This window comes from Melitaea cinxia, chromosome 11 (assembly GCF_905220565.1).
Source record: "Melitaea cinxia chromosome 11, ilMelCinx1.1, whole genome shotgun sequence".
NCBI lineage: Eukaryota > Metazoa > Arthropoda > Insecta > Lepidoptera > Nymphalidae > Melitaea > Melitaea cinxia.
The window spans coordinates 5,126,535-5,152,785 of record NC_059404.1 but is presented as its reverse complement, the minus strand read 5'-3'; the positions used below and the strand labels follow the sequence as shown (position 1 = coordinate 5,152,785).

Genomic DNA, 26,251 nt, shown 5'->3' with positions numbered 1-26,251 from the left:
ACTCGTGCCTATTCTCGTTGCAACTTCTTAGGATAAACTCGCCTTTCGACTTAGTGAGACTTTGTCATAGTTACCTTTGTGAAAATTTATGATATAAAAATATTGGCAAGTAAAACGGACAAGTTAACTCTCTCTTGTTAGTTTTTATGTCACGTTCTTTAAGTATGTGGATCGGTGTTGTGATTATTTTATTTGCGAGCAGCGGGACATTTGTAAGTTAAAGGTTTCTTTTTGAATATTATGTTTATGTTCAAAGATTATATTTATATTGTTAAGTATTTTTATGTTTTTATCTTCTTCAACATTTAGATAAGGTTTTATCCAGGACTGGAAGGTTACTGTGCTGATTTTGTCCATTCAACTTTATTATTTATCACTTTCCATCGCAAAGTTGCCTGGAAAAACTGGTTTATGAGATGATGTATAACAAAGAGTACATTATTATTATTGTTATTAGTTTTGTAGATTCAGTGAAAGGATGTTAAAGAGGAGTCCTTAAACTTTCGCATGAATTTAATCAAATGAAATTCATACGTCAATAATTTCGTATTATAAAGCTTCAGCCTGTAATATCTCACTGCTGGGCATGGGCCTCTTTCCCCATGTAGGAGAAGGATTGGAGCTTAATCCACCACGCTGCTCCACTGCGGGTTGGCGGATATGTTTCCTACTATGAGTAACGATCGCTATCAGGTACTTATGATAACAGCCGGAACCGATACATCCCGAGCGGGAATTGAACACGCAAATCTTCGACGTTTTAGGCGACTACTAGCATCACTGCATCAGAGCGAACATTTAAATATTCTGCGAAAATTATCTTAGAGATATTCATTTTTTTTGTAACAAATGAAGCAACAATAACAACGAAGGCATAGGTAATAAAGGTCAATTCGGTAAAAAGTTTAGCCAGAACAATAAAATTAGCAGTTTTCTCTTGAGCGCCACATTTTATTGCATACATACTACACTAGTAAGAAAATTTACGCTTTGCTATATAAATTACAAAGGTTCGAGGTGAGGAAAATATCGATGACATAAAAGAAAATGTGACCCTTGCTGAGATACCTGATGTATTTGTTGACGATGATTTTAACGTAAACAACCGATGTAGCTGTCGTAAGTATCTTATTTATATTTATCTTCTGTATTTGTAGTCTTGAATGTTATTTGTAAAATAATTGAAATTGGACATAAATATCTATATAACACATGATAATAGTTGTCCCATTAAATATGTACACGTAAACGGAGTAAAATGTTTTGGATCTGAGGAAAAATTGGTGTTCCATGGGCTCGTTTCTAGGTCCTCTTTTTCCTAATATAATGCTTAAATGAACACGATTATGAAACCATTATGTGAGAATATTTTTGTTAACAATACATCGCTTATAAAGTAGGAAGTTTTTTGTCAGTTTTGAATTTAATCTCCATGCTTCACATTAACCAGAATAAATTAACATACGCTAGTATACTCGTAATTATAATTTGTAAAATAACGAATCGAAATTATTAAAGCCCACTCGAAGAAAGCAAGCTTTTGATTTTAACCGAAATATTTTTAAGTTTAACTACCAAACTTACCATTAGAAACGAGATGTTTCTAACGACGTTAGACGTTAAACGACGAGAAGAAACGTCTAGTTTCTAATAGTTACTAGTCTAGTTGATACATCTACTCTTATAAGATTACTTTTAAGATATTATTTAACATGTTTCATTTCTTCAATTCATATAACTGCTTCAACAGGTTGCGGGGAACGAAACGAAAAGTCCCGCATCCTAAGCGGAGTAGAAACGGCCGTGAATGAGTTCCCTTGGGTGGTCAGGCTTACTTACTTTAACAAGTTCTACTGTGGTGGCATGCTCATCAACGATCGATATGTCTTGACTGCAGCTCACTGTGTTAAAGGGTAATTTAAAATATTTTCAACTTTATATTGCTAAAGGAGCTGAGAATGTATATTTAACTGTTGCTGAAGTACTCTCTCCTAAAGATACTTTTCACCATCATCATCATCATCACTTCAGCCTAATATAGTCCACTGCTGGACATAGGCCTTCACAAGTTCGCGCCAAAAATGGAGTGAACTCATGTGTTTTGCCCATGTCACCACGCTGGGCAGGCGGGTTGGTGACCGCAGGGCTGGCTTTGTCGCACCGAAGACGCTGCTGTCCGTCTTCCGTATTTTAAACCCAGCGCAGTTAGATGGTTATCCCGCCATCGGTCGGCTTTTAAGTTTCAAGGCAGTAGTGGACCTGTGTTATCCCTTAGTCGCCTCTTACGACTTCCACGGAAAGAGAGAGGGTGGCTATATTCTTTATGACGTAACCACATAGCATACAGATATTTTTAGTTAACATAAATTTCTCTCTTTTTTTAAATTAATAACTTGGACATCTTAGATAGAATATTAACAAACGCACGTAATCGTAGTAGTCACTACGATTTTCGAGGGTTCCCCTCGATTTCTCTGGGATTCCATTATCAGATCCTGGTTTCCTTATCATGGTTCTATACCTGGGATATCTCCTTCGATCTCTCTCCGATCGAATTGAGTAACCTCCTCCTTTTTTGAAGTCGGTTAAAAATTAAAAAAAATGTTTATTTTTAACAATTTTTGTTTGTTACAGCCGAATATTATAGACGAGTTAATCGTTTCGTTTTAAAAGAATACGAGTAGAATGATTAAAAATATTAATGTCCATTATATTTTTTTAGGTTTTGGTAATAATGAATACCAGTACATAAGTGTATATAAATCGTCAGCGTCATTTTTTTTGTTTCTAGATTAATGTGGTTCATGATAAAAGTAACGCTGGGCGAACATAATCGTTGCAACAAGACCCACAGACCTGAAACTCGCTTTGTAGTGGACGTGGTAGCCCACAATTTCTCATACTTGACCTTTAGAGATGATATAGCTGTACTAAAACTGAATGAAGAAGTCAAAATATCCGATGAAATAAAACCTGTCTGTCTTCCACGGAATGATGGTATATTATTTTTGGAATTATTGACTTTATTTTCAGAGTAAAGTGATAGTGACTTTGTTTTGTAAATAATAGTGTCCTTAGTTAACTCCAACATCAAATTTGACGAATATACAAATGGACACAAATTTACAGGAGAACTAGCTGACCTGGCAAACTTCGTATCGCCTTATTTTTTTTCTTAAATATAATAATTACATATATCAAAACAAAATATACCCTATCTTTCAAGTTGGATCAAACTGCACACGGTGTGCAAATTTGATTAAAATCGGTTAAGTACTTTAAGAGTTCATCGCGGACAAACATTGTGACACGAGATTTATATATATTAAGATTGTAGATTTAAATTTACCAAGAGTAATAGTACTTTATATTTCGAATTATACTTTAATCGAAAATTATAAGGTAGGTTTTCCCTCGTGGTTTCGCCCGCGTTTTACATACACGATTTTGATTACGTCACTTAATAATAAGTAGTATAGTAGTAATATTATATAGATTATGAGAAATTATAAGGTATAAAAAACCAAACTGTCTCATCAAGAAAAACAAGTTTACTGTAAAAGAGATAAATGATAATTTATATATTAGTATACTTTCAGACAATACCTATGTTGGAGTCAAAGCTATTGCGGCTGGTTGGGGCGCTGTTGGAGAGCAGAAAAATCATTCCTGCAACTTATTAGAAGTTGAACTACCAGTTCTTAGTAATGAAGAATGTAGAAATACTAAATATGAATCTACTATGATAGCTGACGCTATGCTTTGCGCTGGATACCCTAACGAAGGAAAAAGAGATACTTGTCAGGTACGATATTGTTTTTAAGTCTAATAATTATAACGTGAAACAATAAGTTTGTACCACTTATTTCGAAAATTACGCGGACGGAGGAGTATGAAATTTCGTAACCTTTTAGTTTATATAGAGAATGAGTGCAGAATGATAATATTATTTTTTATTGTGCATAAAAATATATTAAATCAATAAAAAAAAACAAGAACATTACACACACTACCATGTATTTGACATACACACAAGTATATTATACTCTTTTGTTAATTCTCAAAGTCTGTAGTCAATTGAATTTTTTTAAAAAGGGTTCTTTATTTTCATTATTTTTTGGTTTTCTTTAATTTAAAATTTTTAATTATGTATTAGTTCAAACTAAATACAACACAAAACGTAAAAATTTAAGACTTATAAATAGATCCAAAAAATTTATATAAATACATATATGTATCAATCTAATATTAAAAAAAAAAAAAAAATATTTATAATAATATTAAATGGCAAAACTCATAGAGCAACACGGAGGGGAGTGGCCATTGCGTTTGTTACCGATACAAAACTTTCTGTCATTTTTTGCGGGGGGAAATTACACACATGCATACTTTATCTAATTCCCACACAAAAATAATCGTCTGTCACTACGAAACTCACACATACTAAATTAAAATCACACTTACATTTTTCACACACACATAGATACATTCTATGTCATTACAGTATAATGACACGCCGCAACTACACTGAAAAGTTGCTAACAGCCGTGGTTGTAACAACTGTCGATATGCATTATCGATAAATTCAACTACTCGGTTAGGGAAATAATGTTTTTAAAGTGATACAAAGGTAAGATATTATTATAATAATAGACTTAATTTATTATATACTACAAATCAAACATCTTCATGTAAAATAAACGATTATAAATAGTAAAGATTTGATTGTTTGTTTGTTAGCATTGAATAGGCTCCGAAACTATTGGACCGATTCAAAAAATTATTTCATCGTTGAGAAGCTACACTATCCTTGAGCGACATAGGTTATACTATATTTTTAAAAATATTAGGGATCTTTACTAAAACTCCAATAATGTAACCCAAGGGATAAAAAAATATCCTAAAAAATTCCTTACATTGCGTGCGTTGCAAAAACTAATGATAATAGAAATACAAAATGTAGTAAGACTTTGTAGAATACATCATTATCTACTATAATTGTATTTGCTCGCAAACGAAAAAAAAAACTGACTTCAATTACATCGACAAGTAATACAATATATGTAATATATACGCGTTATCAAAGGTTACTCAAAAATATGTTATCAGATCTCGATGAAATTTAAGCGCAACCACATGATAAACATCAGCTTTCTATTAAATTAAAAATTATCAAAATTGGTCCACCCAGTCAAAAGTTCTGAAGTAACATACATAAAAAATACACTCGAATTGAGACCCTCCTCCCTTTTTGGAAGTCGGTTAAAAAGTGTCGCGACAGCATATGTCTAACTATTATAATTATGTCACAATACGTTTGGTGCAACGTTGTTGTGCCAAACACTGCCAGTCTACAATAAACGATTTAAAATTAACCCACATTTTGAAGAGTTGATGATGTACACTGTGATGTCAACGAATCAGGAATAGGGAGCGTAGCACTAATGGCATCATAAGATGATAGCCTGTCATCTGCTAGATTGAATGATTTGTCGATGACTCTGAAAGGATGGATTTAACATTGCTAATTTTCACATTTGACAAATCTAAGTTTCGTTTCACTACTATGACAAAGGTGAACCATATCTTGATTACCTTGTACATGAGACAAAAAAAAAAACTTACGGGACAAAAACAGTGTGGCGTTAGTGTTGGTTTGGTGCCCTCGACTAATCCTTCTAGTGTTCGACAACACTTGAAAGTTAGTGGTATTGATATGATCTGAACAAATTACACTATTTTTTGTGGGCGTCCAGGTCTGTCTGTTATTACAATTTTTTTCCATGTATCCCTTAAATTTGGATATTCAGAAAACCTGCCAAATTTTTATATAACATTATGGTCGAAGTTCACATTAAGTAATTCTAGTAAAATGTAATAATACTCGTAATACGCGTATTATATTTAATTTAATGCAATTTTATTATATAACTATGTTTATTAAAAAAAAGCTAGCAATATTATATTATAAATAAATCAAGATCTCAAAAATGTCTGTCACCTCTTTTGCCTTTGCCGTTTTTATCGATAACTATCTACAAACAAACCGGTAACAACACTATCGCTTGGCGACAGTGACTTCTCGAAAATAGACTCCGATCAGTCGCTCGACCGATCCGCATATTTTATGAGGGCGAGCGGCCTATGTTGGTAAACAAATCGAGTCAACACGACCGATAATATTTGTAATTTTTAAGTTTAAAAAAGGTTTAAAAGTAGTATACAAGTAATAATGTGATTAAAAAATACTTACGTATGAAAGGTAACGCCATGTTTTAGTAAATTTGACGTGGCAGATCTTTTTTTTAAGCAAAAAACAGAACAATTTGGCATTTTTTGAAGGACGTTGATTCAATCGCGCAACTAGATTTAGTCTAGTGATCAGTGCGGCTGCAACTAGTTTTATTGTTTGCATATGGCCATTTGGCCTTATACCTTGACAGAGGGGAACGCCTGTACATGGCTACTCCCCTCCGTGTTGCTCTTTGGGCAAAACTACATTTTTAGCTTATTTACATAAGTATTTTGACAGAGATTAACCTTAATTTAACGTTAAATTTAGAATGAAACGTTATAATTATGTATTATAGAGATCGAGCTTAATATAAATTCAAAAAATTAACAATAATAAATATGTATGTTTTAGGGTGATAGTGGTGGACCATTATCTGCAGAAAGAATAGACAAGCGCTATGAACTATTAGGTAAGATCGATAAGGTTAAAACGAGAAGCGAAAGTTACAGAATATGTATATTTTTTAATTTCTAATTTTGCAGGTGTTGTCTCATGGGGTATCGGATGTGGTAGACAAGGATATCCTGGTGTTTACACAAGAGTCACAAAATACTTGGATTGGATCAAGACTAACTCACGACACGGCTGTTTCTGCTCAGACTAAATTATTTTAACGTTTTAAATTATTTCGGTATAAAATACCCGTATTATCCCCACATAATGATGTAATATTGCTATAACGTCATTAACATTTAAGTTATCTTGGTTCTAAATTAAAGAGCCCGTATAATTAATTTCGTTGTTTTTCTGTACTTTTGGGTATATATATCCACATCAAATACAATCCATCGTTAGAAAGTTTTTGTAAAAGTGGTAGTACTTAATATACTTATAATGTTAATTTTTAATTTGTTAATTTTTTCCTATTTTACTTACGTGGTACGCAACAAAACGCACGTTACGCAAACGAAAAATAGCCGACTTCAATTACATCGACAAACGACAATGAAAAAATAGTCAAGTAAATACACGTTATCAAAGATTACTCAAAAGTTGTTTTAAATTATTATTGTTATTCTTGGGCTTAATGGCTTTCAGTTGTGCCAGGGGGCACTGTCGATTTCGTCAATGTCACGTGGGATAATTGTTTTAAATCTCAATCAAAAAATGGAATCATCAAAATCAGTATACCTGAGATATAATACAACTTGAAAAGTACCTACTTGTCAGATTTCGATAGATTTAACAACGGTTTTCGAGTTATATCTAATAATGCGTATTTTCTTCACCATTTTTTCGTCTACTTATGTTGTATTACTTATCGATATAATTGAAGTTTTTTTTTTTTCGTTTGCGAGCCAACACAATCATTTTGAAGTCGGTTAGAAATAATACTGTAGAAACGTATTTGCGTTAATATGCTTTAGTACAGGTTTCAGCCGCTGGTGCTATATCGAATTTGTTAAGTTTTTACACTGGCTTTCGAAGACTTTGTTTATGTCGTAAGTATTTAGTAGAAATTAACAGTAAAATAATATAAAATTATAAATACTTCAATATTACTTTTGCAATAAAAATTTCAGAATGTGGCATTTCAAGAAGTTACGACAGTAATTTAAAAGATGGCCAATCAATGGATGACGAGATACAAAATTCTTATGAAATGCCGTGGTTAGCGACGATTCACACTGGATCTGCAACTATAAGAGGAACTGTAATATCGGATAGACATGTCATCACTGCAGCTAATCCAGTATACCGGTATTTAATTGCTGATCTCCATTTTGACTAAATTCTTAGTCTCTATATATATTATTATTTTTTATTATCGGTTTGCAGGAAACCACCGTCAGATATAATAGTTACTTTAGGTTCTGAATTATGTAAAAAAAGCAATCACGCACTAAATACTAGTGTCGAAGCTGTTTTGATAAATCCAGGATATTCTACCACCGTGAGAAATAACGATGTAGCTCTTTTGAGATTAAGAAATCCAATAAAGTTTAGCCAGTTTATTTCTCCGATTTGCATGCCAGTGTATGGCAAGTATATGTTTTTGAATTTTTTAACTAATAAGATAGGAATGTACTATGATAAAAAAACTTTTTGAATAGGACATTGAAATAAAATTAATATATTATATGTATGTTCAAGTTTTAAAATCGTGTTTTTATCAAACAAAAGAAAAAAACGAATTCAAATTTACATCGACGAATTAAAACATTATTAATTAGGTTAAAATAAAGAAAAACGGTTTTTGGTGTGGTAATATTTAATTATGAAACGAAATAATTATACTTTTTACTCTTTCAGAGCTTGGCGAAATTGATCAACTGTCATGGATTGTGTCATGGCTAAGGAATAAATCTTCATCATGTCTAACTCGTTTAACTACATTACCAATTTTACCTTCTCGCATTTGTCATAGAAATACTTTCCTCGATCCATTTATGGTTACACTGTCAGATAAAAGTTGCCTTGGACCTGTAGGTATCAAGGGTATTTTGTGTGAGGTAAGTAATAAAAATAAGAAGTATAAGAAAAATATGCACTTATATAACAAAAGATTCTATTTATTATTATATTCTTATTATTCAAAAATTTTGCATTAAGCCCATTTTCTGTATAAATTAATGTATTTTGCATTAAGTCATTAATAAATAAAGTAAAATGATATTAGCCATCCAATGATAGTATAGAAAATAGCATTTGATATTTTTATACAAAGTTTTTATCAATTATATTTAAAAAAAAAATTGAAATACTAAGCATGTTGGTTCAATTGGCTTTATTTATTATAAATCAACATATTTTCTTTCAAGAATGACGTAGGAGGGCCTGTTATGACTCGTTGGTTACCAAGCTCTCCATTCAGGATAGCTGGTGTCATTACAAATGCATCGTGCGAAGATGATAAGTATCCACTATTTATAAGAACAGTGGACAACATGCAGTGGATTCACGAGCATATCCGTAACGATTGTCAATGTTTTTGAAGTTTTCTAATTAATAATAAAACGTTTTCGTTTCAAAAAATATTTTATTCTATTATAATTATTTTCTAAACTTATAGCAAATTAAATCACTATTAAACATTAAATATAAGTGAGATTTTAGAAATATACAAATATTATTAAGTTAAATGCAATAAGGTTGGTATATTATCCACTAGCAATGTCTCTTTTATGCAGGCTAACATCAATTACATCGTTTTCATGAAACAAGGGTAATCCTTTATCTTCCAATATTACGTCGGGTGCTTCATATACGATATTATACGTTGGATTTAGAGGGTGCAATATACCGAAGGCAGTAACTGAATTTTGGTCTTTTTTATTACCCAGTTGGTAATGGGTTCCATCTCCACTTTTCTTTATACGTCTCAAAACCTTAAATGAAAGAAGCTATTAATTTTATGAAAAAAAATTAAACGGCTATCGTATTGCTGTCCGAAGCTTAAGAATAACTGATCTGATTTGATTTTCTTTTTAAATTTAATACTAAGAATAACGTCTCCACATAACTTCATATAGAAATTCTTATAATTAATTACCATCTCAGGTGATGCACTTTTTAAGTCATAAGCCAATCCTAGCTTCTCAAACATTCTGATGAAACTTGCTGATGGATTAAAGTGCATTGATAATTCAGCTGCTTTGTAGTCCCAAGGGAAGGTATGGTGGTAGTTGTGCCAACCTTCACCAAGAGTTAGGAAGGATACGAACCAGGATTCAACTGGTTGCATATTTCTGTAAAATATATTACATTCATTTTATGTTACGCAAGATAACAAAGTTTTAATTACGTAATACAAAAGAAAAAAGATAAAGATGGAATTAGTATTTTCGAATACATGAGCAGAACTAAATAAATATATAAATAAGCAAATATTTTTCGCTTACTTGTCATATGGTCTTGTTCCATAAAGATGAGCCGCGCTATTAACTAGCCAAGCTCCATTAAGTTGGAATACATAGCGCAATATATAACAAACTAAGAAAGCGTTCTTGAATGATTCTCCAAAATAATAACATGGCACAGCAACAGGAATAAGGATTGCAAACAAAAAGTATAAGTAATAGTAATATCTGAAACAGAACAAAGTCAGACATACATCATTAACAAAATAAATATTTCAAACCATATAAAACTGTTATTATAAAAATCGAACGTAGGAGCTATGATGATATCTAAAAAAATTGTCCACGGATGAATTATAATCTCGTTTCAAATATAAGTTCCTATTACTTGAAATTGAAAATCAATTTAAAATATGAAATAATATTTATGTCTTTAAATATATGATCTCATAAAAATTTTAAAGAATTAATTATTTAAATTTTATCATAAAGTTACAGGAATGTTAGAGGCTCCATGTCAGAGGTCCAAGTTTATTAGTCGAAGGCCCTTCACAGTTGGGGACGGTAACAACATAGTCTTAGTTGCTGTTTTATTCTTGTACTAAAGGAAAAAAGTAAAGAGTAACTTAGTTAACGTACTTTTTTTGGAACATAACCATCCAATCTGCTTGTAAGTCACTCATGTCGATCCTGCGTCCTAAATCGATAACATATGGATGTTTTTTGGATATTAACCAGCCCATGTGGCAGAAGAAAAATCCTCGTTTTGAGTTGTGAGGATCACCATCAGTGTCAGAATAGCGATGGTGTAGGCGATGATCCCGGCACCAAGTGAACACAGAATTCTAGAAAACACAAAGGTTGAGAGTGAAGAATGTTTTAAGAGGAAGAAGAATGTGTGTTTTCCATTTATAAGGGGTAACAGTTAACAATGTCGACAAGTGAAATGAAATAAATAATAACTTTATAGCACATACCTGTCCAGTAATGGTCTGACAAATTATAAGAAAGGCTTTTAACAATGGCGTTGCCTTAAACGACTTATGAGCAAATAGTCTATGAGCTCCTATTGTTACTCCCTCCGTGCTGAAAAACAGCACCGTTATAGCTGGAAGCAAAAATTCAATTGCAAAACAAATGTTTTCATATATTTATATTTACGTCTTAAATAATACTAAAAGGAGTTGTATAGTAGACTTACTCCATATATATGTTTTAAAACTGATGCCTCCTGTGACAAAAATCCATAGACCCCATAATGCTAGGACATGTAAGATAAAAAATCCAATAGCATTTTTCCATACTATTGTGTGCTTATAGGAGTAATCTGTTCCGATTCTCTTGGTAACTATGTATTTTTCGAGTTTACCAACTGTTTCTGTAGTTGGATTTTCGTCACATTTTGCGTTCTCAAAATTTTTAGGACTCATTCTGATAGATCGGTACGACTGTTCGGATGACACTATGGATAAAAAAAATTTCATGTCCTTTTAAACGTTTCTAGTTTTGCTAAGTGGAAACATATGTCTTAATCGTATTGTTTTATTAGAATATTGAATAACGTAAACTTGAACCCGTAGTAATTGTATGCAAATTAGGACAATCTTAATACATTGTCTTTTATATTTTGTCTTATGTCAATGCTGTTGATAACGATAAAAATAGATTACGCACATCTTAATTAAATATGCTGATTATATTATTATAATTAATGCTAATATAGGTGTACTATTACTCAATAGGATTAGAAGGTACCACAGTACCTCACGATCGTACACAAACGATCATGATACGTGATACGATAAATAATGTACGAATCATTAAGTAATATGTTAAAGTATATTAGTTACCATTTAAATTATATTTTAATTTTGTTTTAATTTTTTCCAATTCCATGTAATAATAATAATAATTTAAACTTAGCGTCAATCTAAGTCTAATCTAAGTTTTAACTAACTTATTAAAAATTAAATAAAATTTATAAGCAAAATTTAACCAGATTGTGACTAATAAATGTAGTGTGTAGTAATAATGTAGTAGGTAAATATAATTGTATTGAAATTTGAAGTGGTTATATTTTACTTTTTGTATTAATTCGAAGACGCATTAAATATATTGCACTGCAACAAGCATAAAATTTACAAGATTAATTTAAACGCACAAGTGAATATTCGATATCCACTTCAGTTTTAATTAAAAATTCTCAAATATTTCTTTTATTGCTTAAGAAATCGATCCGACGACTTTGATCGCCATGTTTTTCCTCTTACGCAGGAACGAGATAATACGAAAACCTATAAAATGAGACGAATAAGTATTTTGTTTTGTTTGATGATTGAAATTGTAAGTCAAAAAACTCATTTCACAAACTTATGCGTTTCTAATGAAATTATGGCAAATATTATCGATTTGTTTTGTATTCTTTAGGTTTATGCGAGCAAATTTAATCATTCTTGCGGTGAGAAAGTGTGTTTTGTAATTGATATTTTAAAATGTAATGAAATGTATACCTTTATAACAACATAAAATGAAACGTTAGGTGCTATTTTTATTTCGGTTATAAAAACAGTACAATTAATATGATTTTGTGTAAGCCTCTTCAGAGTAGAGAGAGTTCTTCTTGAGTAGAGTATAAATTTTTTATTTTCTACTTTTTTCTTTACTTAGAATGTGGTATCGCTGGAAAGAATCGCCGCATTGTCGGTGGGACGACAGTTCAGCCCCATCAGTACCCATGGCTGGTGGCTCTCATGCTGGGATCCAAGCTACATTGCGGAGGAGCTATCATAACCGACCAGCATATACTAACAGCCGGGCATTGCATTACTTTTGGGTAAATTAAGGATTTTGTAAATATATTTAATTTAGTTGCAAGACACGTGGAATCATTCGAACTTTTGACAGAAGGGCTTAATCTTTAAAAGGTCTTTTTTATAATATTTTTATTCTCAGTTTTCGCTGCCTTTTTCATGATAATTCGAATATTATGTGACTTTTACGCGACGAACCTGATCACTTCATGATTATAAAAACGAGGTAGTTTTAATGAACTTTGTTTATTGTTACAGTGTATTTTTACAGTTATTACCTTAAATTATAACCTTTTAAATAAAAAAAGTTCAAAAACAGTCGTATTTCCTGTGTTATAGAATTAACGATAATGAAAACAACTTTGTTTACCCCTAGCGTTCACTATCGAGATCTCTCAGTACACATCGGGATGCACGACCGCCTTGGTTCCTCTCATCCGATATTGTATGCTACGAATGGTGTTAAACATCCCAGCTTCACCTCTAATGCCGTTCGAGATGTCAATGACATTGCTGTGCTGACTCTGGGAAAGAAAATCAAGTTTTCTGATAAAGTTCGACCCATTTGCTTACCAAGTGAAGGTGAAATATCAAAAGCAAAACAGATAATTTTTTTTTACTTTCTTAGTATTTATATTATCGCGAATATCTTAAACACGGTTATATCTATGATGCACTGATGCATCTTAAGATTTATTAATTTTTTCGTTAGTCCGAAAATAACGCAGCAAATCTTTTAGATTTTGATATATACCCATCATATTATGCATGTTTAAGACTACCTTTTCGCTGCGGGTTTTACCCGCTTGGACTACAAAATTTATACTGTTCTATTAAAACATGTAGGTTATTCAGAATCACTGATAAAATGGCATTCTACTGGTAAAAGAATTTCTAGATCATACCAATTTCTTAGTTTAGAAATAAACAAAAAATAAAATCTTAGCTCTATATAATATTATTACAGATGGTATATAGGAACCATACATATATAATAAGAAAAAGAAACAGGTATATAAATATAACGTTTTCTAATTACAGTATAATACAAATTCCATCTGCTGTGTGGCTACGGCACTAAAGAATTTAGCCACCCCCTCTCTTCCCGTGGGTGTCGTAAGAGGCGACTAAGGGATAACAAGGTTCCACAACCACCTTGGAACTTAAGAAGCCGACCGATGGCGGGATAACCATCCAACTGCTGGCTTTGCAATACACAGGCCGAAGACGGGCAGCAGCGTCTTCGGTGCGACAAAGCCAGTACTGCGGTCACCAACCCGCCTGCCCAGCGTGGTGACTATGGGCAAAACACATAAGTTCACGTTATTTTGGCGTAAACTTGTGGAGGCCTATGTCCAGCAGTGGACTGTATAGGCTGTAATGATGATGACAAATTCCATCTGCCAATTCCACTCGTCTTAACGTTTGTACTTACATGATTGCTTTGTAATAATCTTACCGAACAATTCGGCCTTTTCTTAAATATTACTTTCTTGATATAGCGGAAATATCAGCAAAGATCCATTTTTTAGATATGAACTTCAGCGACGTGCCACTAACAGTCGCAGGATGGGGTAAAACAAGGCAAGGTGCTCTCACTTCGTCAAGATACCTGCTAGAAACCAAAGTGAAATTGGTACCTAGCGATGTTTGTATGAGATCCTCTATATACAGAACTAATCTCGTCTCTGATTCAATGATGTGCGCTTACAGTCTTGGAAAGGATGCATGTCAGGTAAACGGTGTATTTACTCAAGAAAAGCAATTGTGTCGTTTTTAACAGTACTTACCTAAAGTTTTTGTTTTATGATACCAGACACATCTATTAAGATTTTATTACATTTCGATGTATTTTTTGGTTCCTATGGTAAAAAAATCTATTTAATATAGGTATATTTCTATATCTAATATATAAAATTCTCGTGTCGCGGTGTTTGTAGTTAAACTCCTTCAAAACGGCTTGACCAATTCTTGACCGATTCTCATGAAATTTTGTGTGCATATTAGATAGGTCTGAGAATCGAACAACATCTATATCACCCCAAATGTTAAGGGTAGTCCACCCCTAATTTTTTTAAATTTTTAGATAAATTATTTATTTTTTATTTTATTATGATTTGGCGTTGAAAAATACATACAACCCTAAATTTTCACCCTTCTACCCCTATATTTAAATAGCGTTTAGCGGGCAAGACAGCGTTTGCCGAGTCAGCTAGTCATATATAAAATTCTCGTGTCACAATGTTAGTTATTATACTCCTCTAAAACGGCTGGATCGATTTTTATGCAATTTTGTGTGCATATCGGGTGGGTCTGAGAACCTGTCAACGTCTATTTTTCATACCCCCAAGTTATGGGGGGGGGGGGGGGGGGCTAAGGGAGTTAACAACATATAATGGCAAATCGACGTTTCTGACTAGACAAGACTCAACTCATACACATATTATATTTAATCTTTTACGTAGGAAAAACGATACGAAACATAATCGAACAGAATATACTTACGAGTATGTATGGGAATGAAAAAAAAAATAAGTTCATGTAATTCTAAAAGAATTATATAATCAATTTATAATAAATTTAAAATAATTTGTATAATAGATAATTTCTAATGATTTGTGATGTAAAGTATGTTATTACTGTTTATTTGTGTCTTTTTATCCATACATAAAACAGTGCTATTGTAATAAATAGTTTGTAATTGGTTCATATGCAGTTAAATTGTCTGGATGATTTACAGTATATTAAAATTATGTTAGAAAATTCCTTTACAAAACTAATGTTATATATAATAAATGTCACGTTAATAAGCATATGAAGCCATGGTTATTAAAAAACTTGATCGGAATATTTTAAATTTCTATCATAGAACTAACTCGTTATTAAAAAAAAATGACTTAAAACGTGATTAATTTAGTCAATATAATATTTATTCTGCCGTGTGGTGTCGGCCGAGTAGAATAGCACCACCCACTTGCTTACCATGGGGGTTGTAAAAGGCGACCGAGGGAAAAACCTGGCTCGAAATCATCATGGTCCTGGAGAAGGAAAACTTCATTTGAAACCCGGAATGGGGTCTCCGTCAAGCATTCGTGGCATAGCTCTAAAATGCGAAAGACTCCTGCAGCCGAACTGGTTCCACAGGTATCGACTCGTCGTTTCTGTGGGCCTAGCCAGTGAGGTCGAGAGGGTGGCGCAGAGCTTAGGCAACTCTGCGTTTTCCTGAAGAGTGTCCTAGGCGACACAGTGTCTGTCTGACACTGTCTAAATCGTCTGCAATAGACGGACTAAGGCCAATGATGAATGATGATAAAATTTATTGTTAAGATAATTATAGTGAATATACTAATTTTGTTTTAAGTTGATTTGGGTTGAGATTGATTGATTTTTATCGCATTATTGTTCGGTTAGATTTGATTTTGACTAGTCCTTGTACTAGTTACATCATACTGTTATACTTGCGTTATTTCTTGTACCGTGCTAATTTTTAGAATTATACTATTTTTTCTTTTGTATTTTAAGCACACACTGACATATAATTTTATTACAATTTCTCACACGAGCATCAATGTACCCTCAAACTTGTGCATTGCCAACTTAGTGTGTAACTTAATATAGGTTATAAGCGTCCCTCAAACCCTTATTAAAGCATAAAAGTAAACGTGAGCTTTGTTTGATCTGTCAGAATTCCTCCAGTCTCCAACAATAATTGCAAGTAATAATTATTACTTTGTATAATTTCAAGATTATCGTGTATGTTTTACGGTTTTACGTATTAAAAAGCGTTATTAAATTGTCGTGCAAAGTATGTATGTCTTGTATATGGTACAGCTATTTTATAATTAATTTATCTTTATTTCCTAGGGTGATAGTGGTGGACCACTGTTTTCCACTCATCTCAGAAGTAATAACAAGAAATGGTACCAAGTTGGTACGTAAGTTTTCATTGTCACCAATTTTTAAATTTATCTCATCATCTTAAAAATAATTCTAAAGTTTTTGGTTCGTTCAAATTCTCCAATTTCTGAAGTAACACCACAGCAGGAACTATTTTATTAAAAATTTGGAGCAGCTCGGCTGGTGAAGTACTTCAACTTAACAGAAGAAGGTCACAGCTAAATAATACTGCTCTCAGTCTTTTGTGACTATGGTGAGGTAACTCGGGGGTAGGGTAACGCATTTGCAAAGTTTCTAGCATTGTGGGCGTCCATAGGCTACGGTATCTGCTTATTGTAGCCTAATGACGCCTTTAAACGCATATGAACGCTTATGGACGACGGCGGTGGATCGTAGGTTTTTTAGCCTATTATGTAGTTTAAAAATGAAAAAGAAGTTTATAATAACATACTTTGTTGCACATTACTAAGGAACAAACAAAAAAAATGCTAGATCTCACAAATGTTTTGATAAAATCAGTTAAGAATAAGCTACTATCTCGAATCGAATTTTTCCGTTAAGTGATTTATTGTAACTATCAATGTCAACAAACTAACAACTATCGTAATAAAACGAGAGTGTAAATTAATTTTCATTACTTAATTCCACACGGTTAATTGTACGCGTATCACGGAACTATTTCACCTTAATGAAGTTAACGCATGCGTTGTTTAATTAAAAGTTACAAAACGCTACTTCTAATACCGTAAAAAATGTTCCAAAAACAAAGTTTCAGGTCTCGAAGATCTAAAATACCAGACTTCCATACAAATTTTCAACACCTATTACTTCCTTCTTCCTTCCCTTAGGGGATGAATTTTAATAAAATATTTTCCTATATTTAGCGTGCACAATCTCACTGACATACATACCGAATTTCGAAAAAAAGTGCGTGCGCACAAAGTACACATGTCAGAAGTGAAACTTCTTTGGCAAACTAATTTTTAAGTCTGATAAAAATGTCTGATAAAACGTTGCCGTTTCATCCGTTAAAATTTGACCCTCATGCGCCTAAAGAAATTTCACTCCAAAAATTATTGTTTTTGAAGTATTAGACTTCGAAAATGATTTTAATAAAATTCCGTACAGACAGCTGCGAGTTTTTTATTATTTTTATAATATGAATATCGTCATCATCAGCAATTTCATTTTTTTATATCACATTAGTCATATCTGCAGTCAAACAAAGTATTAAATTTATTTCGCTTTTTACTTAATAATTACCAAATATTTACTGTAGCTGTTGCAACTATATTCAATTGTATGAGTTTACTTTACAGGAATTGTTTCTTGGGGCATAGATTGCGCTAAGCCTGATTATCCAGGTATCATTGTACTTTAATAATTACTTATTGGCTTGACTTTATTGAATTACTTTTTTCTGAGATATATCATTTTTACAGGTGTTTACACAATCGTATCAAAATACATTTCTTGGATAAAACAACAAACGAAAGACGGAATGTACTGCGCTTAACATTGAATAAATTGTTGAAGTTTTAAATAAGATTTTGTAATTTTATTAAAATTTTACTTGACTTTATTTTTTACTTTGCAAAGTCAACATTTTGTTTTAATTTTGAATCAGAAACCGTTTAAAGTGTCAATAATTTTGTTGTATTGTTCAGTTACTTTTATTAAAACATTTTTTCAATATATTTTTATTGATATGGTATCGTAACCATTAAGCGATAAGAGAATTGTTATGATATTACTGTGACGTAAAATAAATTGATTTCTTACATGAAATTGTTAAGTAGGTATATAAAATTGTAAATAAATTTTCATTTAAGCAACATAATTATTACTTTCTATGTCATGGACAAAAAATTAATTTCTTACGAAACAAATATGACAACTATTGATTTGATCTCTACATGATTTCTGATTAATGAACCTCATAATGATTGAGAATACTAACGATGGAAGATTTTTATTGTCCAGTACAAGCCTTAAATCGTCTCATAAGTTATACTTCCTTTACGTTGGCGTGAATAATTTCTTTGATTTAAAGTGCAGAAAACATAAATAAGTGACCGATACTGTTCACAAGCAGGAGTCTTGAAGCGTCGTGGTGACAAAGTGTAACAATGTGGCATTTAATATTTCTTATTACTATTTGTGTTGAGGTTTGTATTAATTAAATCAAAATATTAATCAAGTATATAAATCACAACATACTGAAAGGAACAGATTTTTACAGACGGTGACGGTTAGGAGCGACGATGCATGTCGTAAGTATTATTATATATTTTGTAATCAAATAAAGAAGATCATTATTAAGTTAATGTTTTTAATAAAATTCAATACCTAATTAAAATTTGTATATTGATACTATTACAGAAAAATAGGATTTTATTACATTTAATATTACAATTGAACTTTAAAATTTTCTGATTATAGATAAGGTTAGTTCAATTTTTTGATTATCTGAGGATATTATTACTTTTATTTCTAAGACGCATTTTAAAGCTTGAAAATGTGTTGTTTTATTGTACGGCTTTTTTTAAATAAATTGCGATTATATTTTATATCGATTATTATAACATACTTTACGTTTTCTAAACAATAGTAAAACAATAAATAGTAAGTATTGATTAAAAAAAAATCTAATTCGAATATTTACCGAGGATCTTAATATTTAGTTTACCCTATAATATCGTCGCCTATTATACTTAATAGTAAAATTTTTTCATCAAAAGTTTTATCAGAAAATAAATATAAACAATCATTACAAAATCTTTTTTTAAGAACGTGAAAAAAGGCTTCTTTAATCAAATGACATTTTAGCAATTTATAGCAGATACAGAATGAAACGTATTAATTGAAGTTAATAATGTGGATCAGGGAACAAGCTTATATTATAACAACAATACAACAAGCATATATTATAACAACAATACAACAAGCATATATTATATATCTTACCGCCGCCTATTACAAAATGATTGCAACTGATGCAACTTGAAATTTTCCTAATGTTTAATTTTAACTACAATTTCTTATTGGTATGCGAAAGTGTAAATAAATAAATATTAAGCAAGGTAGGGCAAAGTAGAAAATATCCAACTCGAAATTTGGAGAGTATAAAAAACTTTATTTAAACGTACGGTTTCAATATAACCGTTTTAAAATACTTGTTAATTAGAAATAGTTACGGATAAGTGTCGTTTAAAACAAACGTAAAATACATTTACTTGCCTTGTAAACATCCTTAGAGTGTGGCAGGCCCTCTGATGAGATCTCATCAATGAGGATAGTTGGCGGTCGAAGAGCTGAGCCCCACTCATTTCCTTGGACGATCTCCTTTGTGAAGGAGGGGCGCCTACACTGCGGAGGAGCTTTGGTTACAGATAGGCACGTTCTCAGCGCTGGTCATTGCTTTAAATGGTAATTATTTATAAGAAAGTTCCTGTTAGAAACATTTTTTACACTTATAACGAACACTTGTACAGGGCATAGCCCTACAGATGTTTACCGTTCTCTGATAAAGACCTCTATAACTCGGCATTAAATATTTATAAAATTGATTTCGAAATTTTACAATATTATACATATTTACAATTGACCACTTAAGAACTAAATATTTGAATTATTTCCCTGTGGAAAAAATCTCATAAAACATAGACAAATGCAGTCTACGAAATCTCTTATGCTCTCATAACTCGGTATGAGAATTTGATTTGATTTGTCCATGTTTTATGAGATTTTTTCCATAGGGTTATCACGTCCGCATCGCATAGTGCAAAAAACGCTGGTAGCATTTCCCCGTTGATTCACTATACTGTTTCTCTGGGTGAAAAAATGCACCAGCCCTCTTGTCACTAGTGCCTCTACTATATAATAAAACGAGGAGTATTTTATAAAAAAAATTTAGGACTGCTACTGAAAGATCTAAGTATTTGACTGCGAACGGCATAAATATATAATTTGGAATTAGTGACGAATATTTGCGCCGTTTATTTGGTTCAGCTTTCGCTGCAGTGGTTACCGCTCTAAAGCTTGTTCCCTGACATGGGTTCTTATTTATTATTTAAATGTTTCATTTCTGAGATTTTATAATAATATCACATAAAATAACTGAATAACAATATAGTATTATATCCATTTATTTTTAGGGATGACAAGGATGCAATGGTGGCACTAATCGGTTTAGATAGTTTGAGTGAACGAACTAATGTCGAAGAAAGATATTTATCAAAAGTAACGATTCACGAAAATTTCAAATCAACAGCCGTTCGAGATGAGAACGATATAGCAATCGCTACTCTTGACAGGCCTGTGGCATTTAGTAGTATTGTACGAACTATTTGCTTACCAGAGAGTGGTAAGTTTTTGTAACAATAGTTATACTAGTTATTACTAATAGTTACTTTACATTTATTAGTTTACTATAATTATATAATAATATATTGTCTAACTTTAGTATTAATAGCTTACCTGATATTAATATAGAAAGAAATTGGAGTTATATTTATGTGTAACGCTATAAATCATATTGTTTATCTATACATATAATAAATAATATTATCCGCCAATCCGCAGTGGAGTAACATGGTGAATTAAGCCCCAATTCTTCTCCTATATGGAGATAGAGGCCTATGCCCAATAGTGGGATGTTACAGGCTGAATGCAAATGCGCTATAAATATGTCTTGTATTAAAGTTTATTAGTGAGGTCATTAATTTTGTATTAGCCTCTTGAATTTTGTAGCATCATTTCTTTTTGTAAATAGATCGTTTTTTTTAAATACATCATATCCTGTCCTTAAAAATAACTTAGACATATTATAGAAATATACCTAAGCTTACATTAAATACCGACTGCGTTGAAAGCTGTCGTTGAATGTTTTTGGTTGCGACAATGTCACACGGATCCAGTTGAAAACTAGTTCTTGTTTTCTGATTTCTTATACATATAGTAATTTGAATATTACCATTTACAGATAAATTAAGTCTGCTATTTCAAATTAATTTGGACCTTTGTTTTTCAACTGGTTGCGCATTATTTCGTCGCGTTAATTGTCGCAACTTGTTTTTACTTTAGAATTAACAAAATTTATGTTGAGCTCAGTTTTGTTGACCATGCGTAACGTATGTAAGGGTAAATAAATCATGCGTAGGTATATATATATAACATGCACAACATAATACCATAATAATTTAAAAACGTAAAAAGAGAATACTTAATAATAAAGACATTTTACTGACTAAATCACCTCTAGAAAATTAAAATATATTGCACTGAATCAATTTCGTTTCGAAATATAAATGTTATAAATTTTAGGACAAAATTTCGGTGGTAGAGTTGGGACGATAGTCGGATGGGGGCGACTCGCAATAAATGGACCTTCATCGGATGCACTAATGAAAGCAAGTCTTCGTATACTGAGTGATGAGGAATGTATGAATTCTAAACTAGCAAGACATATAGAACCGACGATGATGTGCGCTTTCAGCCAAGGAAAGGATGGTTGCCAGGTACTTAATATTTTGAATCGACTTCAAAAAAGAAAGAGGTACTCAGTTTGACTGTATATTTTTGATGTGTGTTACCCCACAACTTTTTATTGTAGTCATTTTGATAATTATTTTTATATCCGAAGGCTCTGATGACTTCTTTGTGAGTTATCCATAATAATGCGTTAAATAAGTAGTAATCTTCGGCTACGGTGATGATGTTCTCATTTATTACTTTACAATGTAAATTGTATTTTTTTTAATCGGAAACAAACTTATCAAGTCGTTGTTCATTTTAATCTAATATATAAAATTCTCGTGTCGCGGTGTTGTTTTTGTGTTGTTAGTTGTTAAACTCCTCCAAAACGGCTTGACCGATTCTCATGAAATTTTGTGTGCATATTGGGTAGGTCTGAGAATTGAACAACGTCTATTTTTCATCCTCCTAAGTTATAACGGAGGGGATTGAGGGAGTTAATAAGATATACCTATGGCAAAACAACGTTTGCGGGGTCAGCTGGTTTACCCATAAAATTTACTGACTTGACTTCTCGTAAATTTTCGTAAAATTTATGAATTTTCTGCATTACACATTATATTATAAAGTTTACGCAGTATTACCGCAAGGATATAGCGAGTTGAACTTTCAAAGAATTCTTAACAGAGTCAATTTTAGGTATGATAGTTAAACGAACAAGCAACAGATGGTAATTAGTTAATAAGACATTGTTGTATGGAAAGATATACCACAATCTATAAGTATTTAATATTTTTAATACACAATTAGTAGGTATTTATTAGGTAAGCCTTAAATGCCCACTTAAAGAATATATTTCGAATTCTGATAAATTATGTTTATTATTATTATTAATTGGTGGATTAAGCTCTGATCCTTCTCCTACATGGGGAAAGAGGCCTAGGTCCAGTAGTGGGATATTACAGGCTGAAGCGTAAGCGTAGATAGCTTAAGGAACATTAAATTAATATATTATTATGTTCATGATTTAATTTATTTTTAATAATTATTATTTTGCTGAATGAAATACACATATTACCTATTTTGTTATAAAATATAGGGTGACAGTGGAGGACCTCTACTAGTTTTTGAAGGTGTTGGAAGATACGTTCTAGCAGGTAAATAATTAAATAACAAATGTGTCAAAACAAATAAGGCCAGCCTTACTCTTGCACATTCAGTAGCTTTTTATCAACATTATTTGCAAATATTACCATATCTATCTTTCTATTAATTATTTAGTTTGTGTTTAATATAATAGATATTTTAAATTTAATATGTTTCTTTATTTATTTAGGTATTGTCTCTTGGGGAATAGGTTGTGCTGATCCAAGATATCCAGGTAAGCTCAACTTAAATCTTCATTTAATGTAAAATTAAGCTTCAGACACTGGTCTAGACAGTTTCTTAAGTAGTTAGATAAATTAAAAAATTATAATCAAATTTTTCAGAGCATTTTATTTATATTTCTTTAACTGTGCTTATAAAAAGGTGAGAATTGGTGTTTAATGACTAATATAATATATTGAACTGTTTTTAATAATTAGAGAGATACGTTGCTTAGAAATAGCATAAGCTATGATCTATCTCGCTATAATATAAGGTAGAGATAATATTAAATGTTAGAACGGGCTATCGCGATGGTCACCAGCAAATGTACATAGTTGCTAATAAAAAAATGGGTACTTAAAAAATAAGTATGCTTAGGCCCACACGACTGAAGTAAAACGAAAGTATTCGGGACGTCACTGGCTATGAGAGAAAAAGAGAAAAAAATGTGCTCGAATCTCTCTCTCTTGCTCCGTTCTCCTCGCCCTATCACACTTTTTGTTACGCTCTCGTCATGCTGGTAAATTCTAGCTTACTCCCTAAGTCAAGCGTGCATAAAGAAGTTTTTATTTCAATAATATCTATCTAGAAAAGTTTTAGGTATATGTCTGTAATACAAGTAATTTTATACTTCAGTAAAAATTTAGTACTTACAGTTACAGCATGAAGGTATATGTAATTACAAAGTAAAGTCAGTAACAAAAATATTTATATTTTATATTATCACTAACGATTTTTTTTCAGGAGTTTACACAAAAGTTGCCCGTTACCTTGATTGGATCAAGGAGCACACAGCTGATGGGCAGACATGCGACTATAGATAACATTAAAATTATTATGTATATATATTTTTAAATTAATATTCAAAAACTTATTTCTAAAGAAATATCATATCATATTGACAGAAAATGAAACAATATAGATTAATAACTTTTATGTCTTTAATTTCAAACTCCTTTTACATTCAAGTACAATGTTCATCAAAACCACCGGTTACCTATACCTCCTCTTAGTAATTTGTATTGTTTGAGTAGTATCGACCAACGGTCATATTTGTCTGTCATTTACTTATTGCTCCAGAGTATGTACTTTAAAAAAAAAGGTTATGAAAGAGTAATATTATACCTTATTTGAAATCAGTCCAAGACGATTATATGAAAATTAAATAATAACCCACTTTTAAAGTCTAAGTCTAGTCTAAAATAAATAGATAAGAATATAAAATATAATTCAGCCTGTCATATCCTACTTACTGCTAGACGTTAACTTATTATTCTCCATGTAGGAGAAGGATCGAAGAATCGTTAGTTTGTGCATATAGTACCTGCTATGAGTAACGATCTGTTACGCGGCATCTCCCGGTAGTCTTTTTTTTAAAAGTTGTTTGAATACTGATTTAGCTTATTATATCTTCCAAAACACTAACAGTAACTGTCCCCAAAAACTTTTTTCACTTTCCTTTTCTGTGTAATTAAAAGCTAGTGACGCGCTGGATGGTAAACGGTAAACGGCAACTAACTAGACCGCATGTAAAATTGGATATATAAAAGGAATTAAAATAGCGGCGTCAGCATTAACTGCGAATTAAACCTAGGTATTGTTATACCTATATGATCGCTATCAGGTGTATCTGATAACAACCTGTATCGACAGCTTATTGTAATCTTCAAGGCACGATGGGGAGAGTACAAGAATAGACTTATTCCACATCTGATTTTGTTTTGTACACATTCAAACATCCGCTCCGCTCGCCGAATATTGATCGGTCTTCTAGCTATAAGACCGTTTTTGTACGCTTACTACTACTATGTATTTTTGTTGTGTACACTAAAAACTTCGACTACATCGTCAGAGTGTACCGAGGTCGGCGCATATACCTGTATCACTTTCAGGGAGTACCTGTCAGTGAGTTTAAGTACAAGGTAGGCTACCCGGGTCGACGCACTGTTGACTTCCATAACGTTGTTAGCGAGAGTCTCGTGGACCAGAAAACCGACGCCACCTTGGGAAAGCCCTTCACGGAATTAGAACAAAAAATCGTGCCCTTACCCTCTCTTCGGATTTCAGAAAACCTCAGTATGCTCCACTTAATGTGACTCAGTTCTACTTCAAGTTCGGTAAGGTGATGGTCCAACCGTAGCGTGCGTCCATTATACGTAGCCAGGTGTAATTTTGATTGGTAGCCTCCGTAACTCGGTGGAACTGAACCGGAACTGGAACTGAGGGCCGAAATTTTTGACGCAAACTCATAGAGGTTTTTGTCCATTGTCACCACGCTGGGCAGGCGGATTGGTGACGGCAGGCCTGACTTTGTCGCACCGAAAACGTTGCTGCCCGTCTTCGGTCTGTTTTCTGTATTTAAAAAGCCAGCTGTAGGATGGCTATCCCGCCATCGGTCGGCTTCGCTAGTTCCATGGGGGTATTGGAACTTTGCTATCCCTGAGTCGGTTATTACGACAGCCACGGGATGAGAGAGGGTGGCTAAATTCTATAATGCCATAGCTACACAGCGACGATGAAGTCGAAACCTTGTATGAAGATATTAGAAGGGCCATACATGGCAATACTTCGACCTTCTACAGCGTTGTTATGGGATAGTTCAACGC

General features: G+C 32.3%; 2 protein-coding genes across 2 annotated transcripts; both read left to right on the top strand.

The window, feature by feature from the left end:
- The first annotated feature begins 1,346 nt into the window (after positions 1-1,346).
- Positions 1,347-24,578, top strand: LOC123658017. The gene is made up of 22 exons (XM_045593497.1): positions 1,347-1,359; positions 1,751-1,913; positions 2,792-2,997; positions 3,600-3,805; positions 6,647-6,704; positions 6,778-6,888; positions 7,675-7,737; positions 7,819-7,996; positions 8,075-8,277; positions 8,549-8,748; positions 9,058-9,208; positions 12,724-12,928; positions 13,282-13,487; positions 14,438-14,640; positions 16,770-16,836; positions 18,122-18,166; positions 20,060-20,231; positions 20,960-21,168; positions 22,128-22,321; positions 23,377-23,434; positions 23,614-23,658; positions 24,390-24,578. Exons 1-22 carry the CDS (start codon positions 1,347-1,349, stop codon positions 24,467-24,469), a joined length of 3,036 nt encoding a protein of 1,011 aa, XP_045449453.1. The 3' UTR covers positions 24,470-24,578.
- LOC123657698 lies at positions 7,930-9,271 on the top strand. The gene is made up of 3 exons (XM_045593218.1): positions 7,930-7,996; positions 8,549-8,748; positions 9,058-9,271. The coding sequence occupies exons 1-3, from the start codon at positions 7,966-7,968 to the stop codon at positions 9,229-9,231; spliced, it is 405 nt and encodes a 134-aa protein (XP_045449174.1). The 5' UTR covers positions 7,930-7,965; the 3' UTR covers positions 9,232-9,271.
- Positions 24,579-26,251: the final 1,673 nt, after the last annotated feature.